At 31.1% G+C, this 15815-nt stretch overlaps 1 protein-coding gene across 1 annotated transcript in view; it reads right to left on the reverse strand.

Annotated features, from left to right (window-relative positions):
- Positions 1-538: 538 nt before the first annotated feature.
- LOC109608839 (neuropeptide CCHamide-1 receptor) overlaps positions 539-15815 on the reverse strand; it is a 36470-nt gene continuing 21193 nt past the window's right edge. The window contains exons 2-6 of the mRNA XM_020025395.2: positions 14936-15193; positions 12275-12501; positions 11516-11838; positions 10856-11097; positions 539-1576 (exon numbers count right to left, since the gene is read on the reverse strand). Of these exons, the coding sequence (XP_019880954.2) occupies positions 1351-1576; positions 10856-11097; positions 11516-11838; positions 12275-12501; positions 14936-15162 (1245 nt within the window). The 5' untranslated portion in view covers positions 15163-15193 and the 3' untranslated portion in view covers positions 539-1350. The remainder of the gene's footprint in view (positions 1577-10855; positions 11098-11515; positions 11839-12274; positions 12502-14935; positions 15194-15815) is intronic.

Raw genomic sequence — 15815 nt, forward strand, 5'->3', positions numbered from 1 at the left:
GTTGCATGGGAGTTTCTATTTTAATTGGATCACAGTGTATATAAATGTTATAAATGCAGTTTATAAATAATTACCATAAATTATTGGTTAAATTAACATATTGATGTAAACAATTTAAAATTCCAATTAAATTTGTAATTTCCAATAAATTTTTGTAATGATAAATGATAAAAAACAATTCCAGAAAAAAATATCATATTTATACAATTTATTCTACAAATTTTAATTGTAAAATGTAAATTTATAATAACATTTGTAATTACAAAAACTAAGTATTAAATTATATATTTAAATATGTTTTCAAATTAAATTTCCGTATCATTAACAGCAACAATTGACAAAAAAAAATTAAATTAAATATTAAATCTTAAAAATCTGTACTATAGAATTTAATGAAATTTTATTCTGTAGATTTTAATTGTAATTAAAAAAAAGGTTATTTTTATTTAAAATGTAAATTTATAATAATTAAAATTGAAAATAAAATTGTTTTGTTTAATTATAATTTTAAATTAAATTTCGGAATCAACAGCAACAATTGACAACGGAATATTAAATTGACCTCATCAAAAATTCAGAACCACAAAATTGAATCGTAATTTAATTTGAAACCTTAAAATGAAATTTCATAAAATTATTTTCATCTTGTCATTGTCACAAGCCGCATTCTTGCTGCAGTTTCACATTAATTTCGATCATTGCGACATCCGCAACATCGATCCTCAAGGAAGGATATTTCCAGGTTAATTTCCCAAGACACAAAGACGAAGTCTAGCCGGGTGCAACCGACCAAAATTCCCCGTCCCGCATGTTAATGCACATACACCCTACATATTTAATAACATCTCCCCATAATAATAACTGACACTTTTACGTGCGTTTTGGCCACAGTTCTCTTATTACGCGTCAAAAATAACATGAACATAATTTTTGATGGGAAAAAAATGATAATGAGATTTTAATGTTTATGTTTGGAACTAAATGTAGAAATTATTAAAACTTCGTTTTGTGTTAAAGTTAAATTGTGCGCTTTTCAATGATAAATTGCCCCGTTTATCATAATTTTTGGTCAAAATAAAATTAATAAAATGGAACTTTTGGGTCGCGCATTCGCCATAATTCGACCAATTTCGTATAATCGCGCCACTTGGAATAAAGTACAGCACTTTAACTTCGGAACTTGAATGTGCTCGAGTAACAGATGCTGCATAATAACATTAAAACATTTCACTCCCGCAAAATAAAATCCAATTTGTACAATACAAATTTTCAGCGCGACTCTATTTTGTAACCATCAACGGAACACAGATAAATTCTCATTTCTCACCCTTGCTGAAACATAATATTGTTTTATATTTTGCTGCACATGTGCTCGTCTCCGTTGTTCAGCAATAACGCGACCGATGTCTCCTGCGTGACCAGCGGATCCATCGGCCGTCGGTTGATCGATACGTTTCTGCCCCTTCGACTGCAAATCGATTGGTTTCTCTTTGTCGAAACTAAAGACATTTGAGTCGTGTGTTGTCCTTGGCATGTGTTGCAACGCGATCTTTTCGGTTTTATGCACAGAAGATACCTGCAACAAAATTTATATGTACATTTTAACATGAATTTGTATTTTGTTCGATGGAAAACAGATCAAAATACCATTAATGAATTATTTATAGAGCTTATCAGTAACCACAAATTCAAATAGTTTTTATCTTTTGTTACTCTATATTATTGAAGTCGCATACAAAAATAACATTAACACCGTAATAATTAATTGAATATGGAAAAATGAAAAGGTATTGACATAAAATTTAATTTACACTATATCAGTATATTAGAACGTTTCATCCTTCAAATGAATAAAAGTTACATAAGTCAATTAATTTTACATAAATAAAATAATTAATAATTTTAATTGCTATAAAAAACTGAAATTTTCAGTAAAGGTACGAGCTTAATCTTGTAAATGTCAGAGCTAAATTGATAAATTGTAATTTTATGGCAATTCCAACCTTTAATTATCACCATAAGAATTTAGTAAAGGTTCAGATTTTAATCCAGTTGAATTGAATTATTGGTTTTTGAGTAACAGTATATAATTTATTTTGATTCAATAACTATAATTAATGAAGTAATATTGAACAAATTACTATTTTAATATATCCAATAATAAATTATGACATAGATATATGTAATATGACAATGATATCATTCTATACAAACATACATCAAATAATATAATATCGTATTTTAATTTAATTACTGTCATTTTATACAGTCATTAATAAAATATTTATGAAATCAATAAATTACACCAGCAGAACAATGTTTCTTCTAATGCCTTATTGATTAGACATCGCAATCCGATAAATTGATTCAATCTAAAACACATTCCGCCAATTTTATCTGTCCAGATTCATTAGCGTAACAATCACATTCTTCACCCTCGCTTTTTATAACTTTCTAATTAAAGTTTCACATTCTTTGTTGAAATATTTTAGTTTTATAAATCGGCCGGCAATTTACAAGTTCGGAACGTTTCCAAAGCTTTTTTTTTAAATACATGTATTTATATATCAATAATATAGCAAAGTAGTTAAATAAATAAAAGTGCATTTGTTTTCAACTAGTGTTCAATTTTAATACAAATGGTGGAAAGCAATGTGACATTTTTACAACGACGGAATAATAGTTAAGCGTTAATGAAAATAAAGTAAAAAGTCATTTGTTTTGTTAGAAATAAATTATTCATATACGCCCCCGAATAATAAAAATCTCTATTTAATATATTTTGCATGTTAACAGCTTTTGCATTATTCATATAATTTGCTCTTTAAAATCAAATATTCCAATTGGTTGGAAATGATTTATTCGATTTTCCGTTGTAAAAGTTCCACCTCATAAACCCTATTATTACCTAATATCAAAATGATTATAATTATCTCATAACAGAAAGTGATGTTTAAAACATGCAGTTTCATCCCTCGTAAAAGTAATAATGAGTATTTCGGAAGCGAAAAAGTTCCTGAAACGATCGTAAATGAAGCCATAAACTTTATATGACTTTCAATAATTTACTCATAGAAGAAAATTAACTGGCACGAGCTTTTTGTTCAGTAACTGTACCTTTTTTTAATTACCCATCCGGTTTGTTCGTCGGCTAATGAAACTTTTCAATTAATTGTGCGTAACGAAAAAATCCGGACAACGTTCAGATTGACTGATGGTTTAATTACTGCCGAAATACTTGTGCAAGCTTCAACGGAGATAAAACAAGGATTAATTGTAGAGAACCAGAACAAATTGTCCTTAAATATCTCGACAAATTAAAAGAAAAAGTGAACTTGTCTCGTCCTTTATGACTTTATATATAATCTTTCGCTCCAGACTTCTGGCGCTAAAACTTTAATAAACTTTACAACGGTTCATTCACTCCTCGAACAAATTTCTCGTGTATAAACATAAAAATAAACCCACACATACATTTTTTTTAAATTGATTTCTATCAGTTGAATTGAAGGGTAAATAAGTACGTTCTTTACCGATGAAGCCAATTGAATGAGAACTGCGTTTTCCTTTTATCTGAACATCTCCACTTCAGTTCGAAATCACCTAACAAAATACGGTACGACGATTTGTTTTGTCCGTTGGGTTTATGGCAAAAATAAATATGAGAAATAGAAGTGAATGAATCTTTGTCAATAGCAACAATTCAATTATTGTCTGTTGTGTTACGTGAAAAACGAATGTTTGAATTTATTTGGAAAGAGCAATTATTTACTGTGTTATAAGTAAATCAATTTTATTTATTGCAAACGATACGATTTATTTTCTATATTCATTTGTAGGAATACGAGCTTTTAAATGAAATAATAAATATTTTGTTAATTTATAGTTTGATTTTAAATCTTAGATCTATTCGAAAACATGCAAATTCAAGTACATCACTATTTCCTTTGTTGCCATCAAATCCGGTATTCTCAAATAAAACGAGTTCTACTGATTTATCCGATACCCAGATTTTATAGCCCGAAACATAAACAACGGTATTTTCGGTTAGTTTAAACGTGCCGAATCGGATTTAAATTCCGCAACGAACGAAAAATCTACGTAATAAAATTCGACTTTATTCAACAGTACGTGATATCCAAATAGGATATATTCCATCGTCTAGACTTTTATTTTAACCAAATCGACTTTTTTAACGACTCCTTAATTATAAACATCAAACAACACAAATCACACACCTTAAATCGAGCGCTAATTGTTTTTTACAGTCTACAGATTTCATTAGAGTAATTTTTTTTCGGGTTCAAACGGGGACAAAACAACAACTAAATTGATTCAGGGTGGATGAAGACTGATGTTTCATAAAAAACTACTACGTTAGAATGTCTGCAAATATAAATATCCGGTTTACTAATTTTGAATTAATTTCGAAACTGATAAATGTTGTTTCGGTTGTGAATTATTAATTTAAAATGTGTCAGATCGGAGGAAATTTATGGTGTGGCCGTCGATATGTTCTCGCTTGCGTTATTTTTGCCGGACATTCGGAAGTTCACGTGAAAACGTTCAGTTTTCTGTATCCTACTGGCACGAAAATCGATAAGTCAAACAAAAACAAAAAAAAAAACAAAAACAAAAAAATATTATTACCTGCAACCCGTTTCCATTAGCAGTGTCACGGGCATATTACAGTTGTGTGAAATGCTGACAGAATATGAAGACAAACACGCACAACTGACGAACGTAAATCTATGGCAACAATGATAAGTCGTTAGTGCCACAAAAATTGAATCTGTGCCGAACCGAAAGACAAAGCCATTCACTCAGTGGCTAAATCAATTGACCTTGTTAAAATGTCGCATGTGCTGTGCATAAAATGTTTGTCACATCAATCAACTATTTCTTTATATAATAAGACAGGAATTGAAATAATGGTGGATGCACACAACAAAATGTGATGGATGCACAAGAGTTCCACAATAATTTAATTTAAAATTTAAATCAACTTTAAAAGGATTCTTTTAATGTCATTAATTTTGCTCTTCAAAGTAGACAAAAATAAATCTGTGACATTTGCACAAGTTATTCTAGTGTTATTAATCAACAGTCCTTTTTTCCTAATATTTTAAAGTCATTTTTATACCTCAGGATAGTGATTCGCAATATAATCGAGTAATAAATGTGTCTGACACGTTTCTTTGATTTCGCATTCATTATATTTTCCAGATGTGAGTGTGTATGAAATGCCCGCAATTTATCAAATCGAATTTTGTATTTTTATCACGCACAATTACACTTTGATCGTAAAAAAAACTCATCCGCAGATTTATATAATCAATATCATTGCTTTAGGCACAGTGGCTAACCAAAATCTAATAAAACTGCGGAAGGGAATTCCGAAAAGAAAAAACTAGTCGACATTTATTGTTATGTGTTTAACTGCAACTCAGCTTTTATATATATATATATATATATATATATATATATACACATATATATCCTTTCCACCCCACTTAGAATTTATTTCATGACACGAAAAAAGGTATTGGCACCGATTTTATTGTACATATTCCGGCGTTAAAGGTTTATCAAAAACGACTGTTAAGAATGACAATGATTTAACTTTGAGAATTTAATTATAGGGTCGTTGCGACAACAATTTTTGACGGGTCGTAGATTAATGTAATTTGTCTCGAATTATGAGATGAAGAATTCACGTCGAACATTTAATTTGCAAAATCACCAGACAATGTACAGGTTAATAAAATTTCTATTTTGGATGTTTCGCAGAGCGCAGAGCTGAATTTTAGTTAGGAAATATCGTTTTCATCGCCCTGGAGTGAGAACGCGGTCCGTAAAATCGCGCAAATACCCAATAAGAATGGGGATTAGTTGTTTGTTTAAAGTTCTTCGATGCGGAAATGTATAGAGCCTAAAGCTATTTGGCGAGTTTTCAGATTGAAAATAGGACTGCTTGTAGAAATTGTATTAAGACAAACGGCGAAACGTCACACTCCGCAAACAATAGATTTGAATATAAATGAGAATTTATTGAATTAATTATAAACTGAGCAAAGGAAACGAATATACCTATACAAAATATAATTAAGTGAGCAATTTGTAGAAGTGTCTTTAATTTAGGCGAAGGCGCAGTTTTTTGACATTATTTTAATTCTCAATTATGGCGAATGCGTTCGTTGTAATATTACATGAATAATTAATAATTTTTATTCATATTTTGTTCCCTTTTGTAACCAGTATTCAAAACCCGTTATATTACATTTAATCAAGATAAGTGTTTTTTTTTACAAGACAAGTTTCTTAAAAAATTGAAAAGAAAAAATTATATACATTTAATTTGATTTCACATATGAATTTATCTAGGTTTAGTAATATAATATATAAATAAAAATATTTAAAATTAACAGTTATAGAGACTGCCGATAGAAGTGAAAACTTAGAACTTTTAGTATTATTAGTATTAAAATTTGAAATTTCATAATGTTTGAATTAAATCAACATTGAAATTATCAACATCAATGTGGTTTTCATATCTATTGACACTCCGAACAACAATTATATGCATATTTATATGGTTTTCTATTATTCAAATATATTGTGGGCTGTACAAGATCATGACAAAAGATAAATACAATTCAATTGAAATAACAATTAATATTCAATCATATTTTTTATGGATAGTATTTGTAATTACTTAAATTTCAATGTACTTGATTTTTAACATTATTTTATTTGTTTGCATCATTGTCATCATTAATTTCAACAATACTTAGACTTTGAGTTTTCAATCACTGGATATATTTAAGTTAAATAAATTCATTCAATTTCACTTATAAGATATACAAGCTATATAGCTACAGATATACTGCTATAAGCATGTCGGTGACGCGAATGCACGAGACTTCACCCATGTAAAAAGGGTCTAAGACGCACAGCACACTACGCGTGCCTCAGTCATGTCGGTGATGCGAACTCGGATAAAGAAGTTTTCACTTCAAAAAATACATTAAATCTATTATTATTTGTTAGGAAAGGCATCTTCTAATTTTCAGTTTACACATTATTGTCGACGGTATAAAAAACTAGTATGTTTTGCTTTTGCTTAGAGTTAAATAAGTATCATCATTCATTCTCTGTAACTCACCCCCTAGTTCCGAGATTTTATTCTTAAGGTCTAGTTTTCGGGTACCTCTTGAAACTCCGGCAGACACATAATTTGTTGGTCTAGTAACCGGGGTAACCAGCCAGATCAACAACTTCAGACAAAAGAAGGACGATGACGCGAACCCATAAGATTTTCCCCTACCAAAAAGTGCACAACGCAGCTAAAGAAGTTTTCACTTATTTATAAATTTTTCAAAACATAATTTTCTTTTAAATAATTACAACTAAAAAATTTTCTAAGTAACACATTTCTCCAGTTTCAAATTTAGCTATTACTAATTTTAGATTAGTTTATAAATAAAACTTTCATTTATTAATCATTCTTTAATTCAACGAGTACCATCAGGGGTAGACAAGGTTCCTTCTATTTTATTTTTAGAAATTAGAACAAGTTTTAAGGTAAATTAGGTGCGATTAATACGAAAAACATACATTTTTCTCTCAATTGTTCCTATCACCTAGTTAGTGGTATATTTAAATTTTCCAAAATTATAATTGTACCTAAATTAGCATCCTGAGTAAAGGGCAAATATGTTTGAGATAATCGAGTTTTATTTCGTTAAAAAGGCAATTTATTTGCGCGCCTAACTGTGCTCAATTTATTTCGATCGAATTAAAACAGTTACAGTTACAAATGATAAAATTTCAAGTTGTACTCCGCTGTTATATTTAGATCTAGAAATTGATTCGAAATTTTATTCGACTCCAGACGGTATTTTAAGTATAATCATAATTTGAAAAATATAAATATACTTTTAACTAGATGAATGACCCAAGTAAGAAAACAATTAGTATGTTTTTTGTATTCTAACGAAATCCAAGGTAATCGAGTTCCAAGTGATCGAATTGACATGACTACCCAATGAGTGTTTAAATAAGTGGATAATTCGAATTATTTCAAACATTTGAATACCAATGGCACTATATTGCAAAAAATGTACTATATTTGTAGATATTATCAAAATAAGTTTTAATAAACAATATAATATCCTTTCAAACCAGTAATAAAACTAAAATCACTTTCCCTTCTTTGAAAAATTAATTAAAATAAAAAAGCAGAATATTATCCGCTACTTTTTTCCAATCAGTACTTGGGCATTTTTGTCAATAAAAACGAAATCTGGTCCAAATTCTTGAGAAAATGGAATAATATTTAGTTGAACCAAGTGTGATATGGTTGAGCATTCATAATTTCTCGGTTTAATATAAGCAGCTCCGTGCGGGTCTCTAAAGAAATTCCACCCCACACTGTTAAAAGTCACCGTTGATATTTGTCACTACATTCACGCTTTGTTCAAATACGGGTCTCCGAGTGATATAATATGTACTATCGCGTTCATAAGTGGTCTGCCACTTCAATGACATCAGGCCGTAAACGGTCACATTCTGTATTACCGTGTACAGCCGAGACGGCAGTGCTCGGTAATACAGAATGTGACCGTTTACGGCCTGACGCCAATGAAGTGGCAGACCACTTATGAACGCGATAGTACCTTGTCTGTAAGCGGTGATCGTTGACCTATGTTCTGCTAGCAACCCAATACTCCCTGTTTAATAGAGGGTATCGAAAGGGTGTTCTGGCTCTAAAATCAGCTTCATGCACCTTGTTTCGATGGTAGACAGAATTACAGTAACTCCGAAGTCTGCATGAAGCTTGGATATAATTAATGTGTAATTTTGTTTGATTTGATTGATTAGGAATATATTGGCATAACAGTTTGCTGATAATGATTCTAAGCTTACCACACTTACATTTGGGCTACTTATTATTGACTCAGATTGTCATGTTTCAAAATTGCAATTATAGTGGCAATATCTTCAGAAGAAAGCATTTTACAGTGCTAAACAACGGATAAATTAAGAATGAACCGAATAAAATGTGTTCACATCCATAAAAATTTTTGAAAATAAATATTTTATAAGAAATAATATGCGCACCACAACAACAATAATTGATTATTATTAATATTTTCTGAAAACGGAAAACAAACATACATACATACAACATACATTCTTTGTATATTTATTTAAAAATAGGTTTTTATTTATAATTGTTATAAAAAATCTTAATTAACATTGTTTTTCTAAAAAAAATCTGAGTTCGAATTTCATTTTGGTATTAAATTCTCCCAAATTTCGAGTAGAAGACGCTCCACATCCTCTAAGTTAATCAGTCGTTTCCCAAGAATATCCCAGATATGTTCTATTGTGCTAAGGTCACGACTGCGAGCTAGCCAGGCCATTAATACCAACGTCAGCTCAACTTCTGCCCAATTGACGTGCTCTCTAGTAAAATTTAGCCGGGCACTGAGATTTTCCACGGTTAAAGTCAGACCTCGAGGTGGAACACGGGGTTACAAATTATCTTCCCTAAGTCGTTATCGAATAGTTTCTATACCGCATTCGAGGGTGTTCAAATCAAAAGTAAGAACACACATATCTCAATCAATTGTGAACAAAAACAATTGGATTGGCTTAATAGCGAGTTTCTCTAAAAACGAATGAAAAAATCACGCATACCAAAACTAACCAATTTAAACACAAAAACTACCAAGCAACACGAAGAAAAATCAGAATACAGATAAACAGGAAATTAGAATTTTAAATTCCCAACGTAAACAATCAGGAATGGTAGAAGGGTCTCTCAAAACCAATAACCGATCCAACGTTGCACCAAAAGCTAAAGTCCACAAAGACTTGCAGATAGTCAGGATTTAAAACCAACTCCAACTCCATTGAAACAAAACCACTAAATTCATGATCGAATACCGATCGATCTTCCTCGAACACACTCTCGCTACAATAATCCGCGCAATCACAGTTGCCTAACAATTTCCATTTACATACAATAATGACACGATGCACTAAACTAGTCATTGGTAAATCTATGTTAATAACGGCTTTACTTCATATTTTAGGCAATACCACAAGTGTGACATTTTTTTAATGTCCTATTGGTATATAAAATCGAATAACAGGCATCGGTTAAACACAACACATTTAATTAATATTAAATGATCATAATTTTAAGAATTTTTCTATTTTGAAAGGTATAAAACTTGCGCATTCACCATTTTTACAATTTGAAAGGTAGTAAATTCGCCAAAAGTTAAATCGTATTTTTAAGGATTTTCAAAGATGCGACTTTGTAACTGCCAAAACCGTTAGAACGTGTGCTGAATCCTTCATCATTGACGTGTTAATCAATGTGAAATGGTTCAGAGTTGATATTCGGAGCGAAAAGCGTTCATAAATGTGGAAAATCGGACATTTCAGAGAGATCAATCGTTTTAAATGCTGGCTTTATCTGAAAATTTCCACATAAATATCCTGAGGGTGGATTTCTAGACGCCGTTTTTCTCTCACAATTACGGTTTTCGCACATCGCGGTGTTACTTGCAGGTTACTTTTAAATGCGCTGTTATTAAAATTGTCCACGTCCTTTCAAAGTGATTAGTGGGCCCTTAGGACCTAATGTGAAAGTTTTAAAATTAATTGACACAAACTGCCGCCATTACCTTCGGCAAACACGGTCAAATTGATAAACTGCGTCATTAGGCGCGGCCTTAAATTAATATACCAATATTTAATGGCCGTGTTTCAACCCGTAAACGTTTGGAGAACATAATCGAACACGGCGTTTAGTTTAATTATTCTGGTACTCACTCACCTGTTGAAATGTTTTCGGAAAGCGCCGCTGACGAAGTACAAAGCCACGGGATTGGCGCAGGAGTTTAAGTAACCCAAACAGAAGCCAACGATGCGAAGGTAATGCCAGAAGTCATTGTACGTTTCCAAGAAGTTCGGTTGAAAGTAGAAGAAGAGCATGAAGATGTTCGTGGGCAAGAAACACACAGCAAACATCAGGACGAACACCAGGACTGTTATCGCTACTTTCTTCCTTGCTCTGACCTAATTTACAAATATATAATATAAATATGTATATAAAAATATGGCAATACACAAGGATTATTACGAATTGAATAATAAAAATTCTTGTTTATTTATCAATTTATTTCATAAGTGCATTTAAAAAAATTTAAAATTTAATTTAAATCAATTTTCATATTGATTCATACATTAAAATATCTGTAATTGTATAATAATAAAATAACGTGAGTTCCAATGAAAATAATTTCAATTTGGACTAAAGGAGTATTTTATAATTGAGAATAATAATAATTAATTGTTAACGTTTGCAACAGATAATTTTATTCATTCAATCTATAAATGTACAATAATTATTTCAATGAATTTATAAATATTTTCACACATTTTATAATATCTACATTAAAAAATAATACATAAATAGTTAAATAAACTGAATTACCTGACGCTGCATCCCACCCTGCATTTCGCCGGGTAGATTCTTCGTGCTCATGAAAAGATACGCCGCCATGCAGATGTAGAACATCGCAATCACAACCAACGGAATGAGATACAGGAAGAAGAATTTGGCCAGTACCATCACCTGTGCGTACCTATGATTCAACCATGTCTCCGGATACGGATAGCAGACGTCGAAGTAACGATCTCCGTCTTGGAACCGTCTTAAGTAAGAGGCGACCGCCGCAGGAACGGCGCAAATAATTGACAATAACCAGATGGAAATGGCCACGCAAAGTGTTATCCTCGTAGCCTTTTTTCCTCCACCTGCAACAACACAGGTGAAATGAAGAGACTAATCCGACCCTGGGCAACTAATAAAGTTTATCGGGCATTCAAACGCAATCCACTTAAGGATACGAACGTAATTGTCTAGCTTCGACTCGACAATATTTACATTCGAGGTAATTGCCGTGAATTCTGTTTAAAAATTGTTTCTGGCGGCGTTGAAATTCTAATTACTAGGTTGTAAATGTCGCTTTTGTTTAGATTGCAGTGGAATTAACGCAAGAACTAATTAAAAGTGGCCTTATGCTATTTGTACTTTGAAGTTTAATCATGCCTTTCGAGCAGTTCATCATACAATCTGTGACAGTTTAAATATCTTTTAAGTTATTAAATGAATTTCCTTCATTTTACTTCCTTCTTTAGTTTTTGTTAAAATTATTCTAAATTGCATAATTCAAACAGAAAAAGAACTTACTACTAGTGTGAAACTTCTTGAGCGGATCGACAATGGCAAAGAATCTGTCGGCAGACAAAGCGGTCAATGTAAAGACGGAAACACCGATAGAAATGTCCTTCGCAGTTTCGGAGATCTTACAAATGGTGACACCCCAAGGCCACGACTCCACGGTGTAAATTGTCGAGGTAAACGGCACGCTGGTTATTATCACCAACAAGTCAGCCAGAGCCAAAGACAATATATATCTGGAACAGAATTTAGATAATCTTTGTTCGAAATTGCTTTTGTTGATTGACGGATTAATTTCCGAAAGCGATTTAAATCTCCCGTTCGATGCTATCGATTTGTTTTATTATCTCCGTGCTATTATATCATTTTACGGAGACGCGAGGTTTTTGTTAATCTTTTTGCGTATAGTAGGTAGGGCATTGGTGCGTTGCGACTCTCTGGCTTATTCAATTCCATGAACCAAATGCCAAATTGTCACAGTGTCGCATACACTATCGCTCATATTTAGAGCAATTTTAGAAATTTTCATTTGTCTTGATAAAAGTGTACGTTAAAATATCCATATTATTATTAGTTATGATATAAACAATACAACAATATAATTATTTATTAATGGGTTTAGTGAAGTATTTATTAATATTTGAAAAATATTCAAAGATCAAAAGTAAAGCAAATTTAAAATAAAACAATCTTACGTACATTTAGCCTTCTTTTATTTAGTATCTAGTAGCATACCCATTATTTTTAATAACTTCTTCTTCCTTTTCTTCGATGATTTTAGTAGCTTTTTAATATAATCGTTCGAAATTTCTTTTGAGTGATTTTGAACTTCATATTTGACAGTCTTTTTGCATAGATTTTCCGATCAATTTCTTCTCAGCATGACACGTACTCCCTGAGAAGCGAACCATTCTTTAACTAACTTAGACGTGTGTGTTCGGATCGTTGTCCTGCTGGAAGATTTACCTTAAACTCATATTACCTTCGGCAAATAGAAATATATGTCACTGAATGTCACGATAAGCAAAACGATTCATTATCTCGTCTAACTAGTGAGCCCATGCCAAACCCAGAAAAACATCTCCAAACCATAATGCCTCCTTCACCATGCTTCACGGTAGGTCTAGTGTACTTGGGATTATACCTTTTATTAATTGGTCCTTCCACCTATGAAATGCCATCAGATTTGAATAATTGGTGCCGACTTTCATCGGAAAACAAAATTGTTTTCCATTGCCCATCTGTCCATCTGTCTTGTAAAAGTAAATTCGCTGCTCTGTAGTTTGTAGAAATGAATAACTTCTTTGCTAGTTTTCTACCATAGAAACCAGCTCCTTTTAGTCTTCGTCTTATGGTATGCACCAACACACAGAGTTCGTTTATTTTTTATTTATGCAGGATACGCTGATAAAAGTGTCGCGAACAACAAGGGTTTTTGTTTTCCTGTCCAAAGCTCTGTTAGTCTTTCGTTTTCTACCACTTTTCAGAACTTCTTCTTGTATATTCCTTCTGTTAAAATTGGAAATCGTCTTCGAAATTATCGATTTGTTTAAATTTAAATCTACTGCAATTTTACTCTGCTTTTCACCATTCTGGATCTTTTCTACAATTTTTTGTTTAATTTATATTGATAAATGGATACTTCTAGGCATTTTAGCTTTAAGGAACGATGTCGGATGGTTGCTTTATTTATGAACCCTACTCGAAATAAAATGTTGTATAAAAACTATGTAAATAAAGATATCCGTATACAAATTGGGAGAAGAAGAAATGTTTAGGCACCTATTAATTATAGAATTAATTTAAATTAAAAATAATTGTTCTTTTAATAAAATAATTATGTTTTTTAATTTGTTGCTCTACATATGAGCGATAGTGTATATTGCATACATTCGTGGATTTTACAATCATAATAAACAATTAATATCCATTTTTATTACACGTATTATAAATCTAAAATAAAACTTAACTAATAGTCCCTATAATTTAAAATAAATATTAGTATCAAACCGTAAAACTAGAGCGAAATTAGGTAATTTTCTCTAATATTTTCCTGCACGGAAAATATTTTTAACTGTGCTAATGGTTTTCTGATATGCAAACATTTTTTGCGAGGGGAAGAAATAAATTATGTTTATCGAATTAATGCCGCAGAAAGATTGAAAATGTCATTTGATATATTATATTATGAACCAGTGTTATTATTCATATTTATTTTTATTTTATTCATTTTATATTTTGTTACAAGTGAATTAATTTATATTATATTTATTGAATGGTCGTTATGTCAAAATATTATAGTCAATATTTAAATTAAAAAATATTAAAGAATAAATTAACTGATTTAGATAATTAAGTTAAGTAAAATTTCATATACTGAAACTGATAATATATTTTCATATTCACGATTATTTTTATTTTATTTGGTACACAATACATATATTGAATATTTGAGAGTGAACCTAAATAAATAAAACATTAACACACATGGAAACCCAACTTTTAAGAATATTTTAAACTGCCATTCGTGGAAACCAAACTATAAAATTTCATAAATTTAATATTTTAAACACCCCGCATTTAGAAGAGACAGTCCAATTAAAAGTTTTAATTCCATAACTCATGTAAATGTATATTCGGAATTGGAAATATCGAATCAATTATCCTTACGTGTTCGGAACATTTCGCATCGTCCTGTGCCTCAAGAAAATGACCACCAGTGTACCGTTTCCAATAACCCCGACCACAAAGATGATGAAGAACAGGACCGGAACGATATAAGTTTCCGGTCGCTCATCGTACGGTATATAATCGGTAGAGGAATTCGCGACACTCGCATTCAGCGCTGTCAAATTCGTGCCGTCCGTTTCCAAATCGACGATTCCTGTTTCGTTCATAGTGACGTTTCAGGTCTCATCACGGTTAGACCTGTAATAAATAGAGAAAATTTTATGAATTCGTGAAAATTTAATTACGATGCGTTTCAAATTTGGACGAATATCGGTTTGTTATTCGACTTCTAATAAATTAGTCGAATTTTTCTATTTCTGCTATTTAACTTTGGGAAGAAACGTGACTTCAGGTATTACGTTTCTATTTTCATCTTTGAAATAGCTTCAAAATATAATCGGATTTCAAAGTATGGAGGGAAATGTGTTTTTAAATTAGCGTTGTCACTCGTAATTGATATTAATTGTTGGTTTCTAATTCACTGAAATTGTTCGTTAATTATTCACCAATTCAATAAATTAATTAAATATTAGCGGGCTACTAATTGATTTACATTGTGTTAAAAATTGATTACAAATTTAAAATCTCCATTTTCACCCAACCTTTTAATTTACATTAATTTGTATTAAATCTCTAAATATATAAAATTAATAATTTTATAATTAAATTAATAAACTTTGTCAATTATTTTCCAATTTGAGATAATTAAACATTAAAATAACATACCAAAAACTGCTGTCATTCCATAATTTCAACACAAAACAAACTTAATTAAACAAAACAACGTTAAGCTACTTAAATTGGCTTTCTGGACGCTTAA

This window comes from Aethina tumida, chromosome 1 (assembly GCF_024364675.1).
Source record: "Aethina tumida isolate Nest 87 chromosome 1, icAetTumi1.1, whole genome shotgun sequence".
Taxonomy (NCBI): Eukaryota; Metazoa; Arthropoda; class Insecta; order Coleoptera; family Nitidulidae; genus Aethina; species Aethina tumida.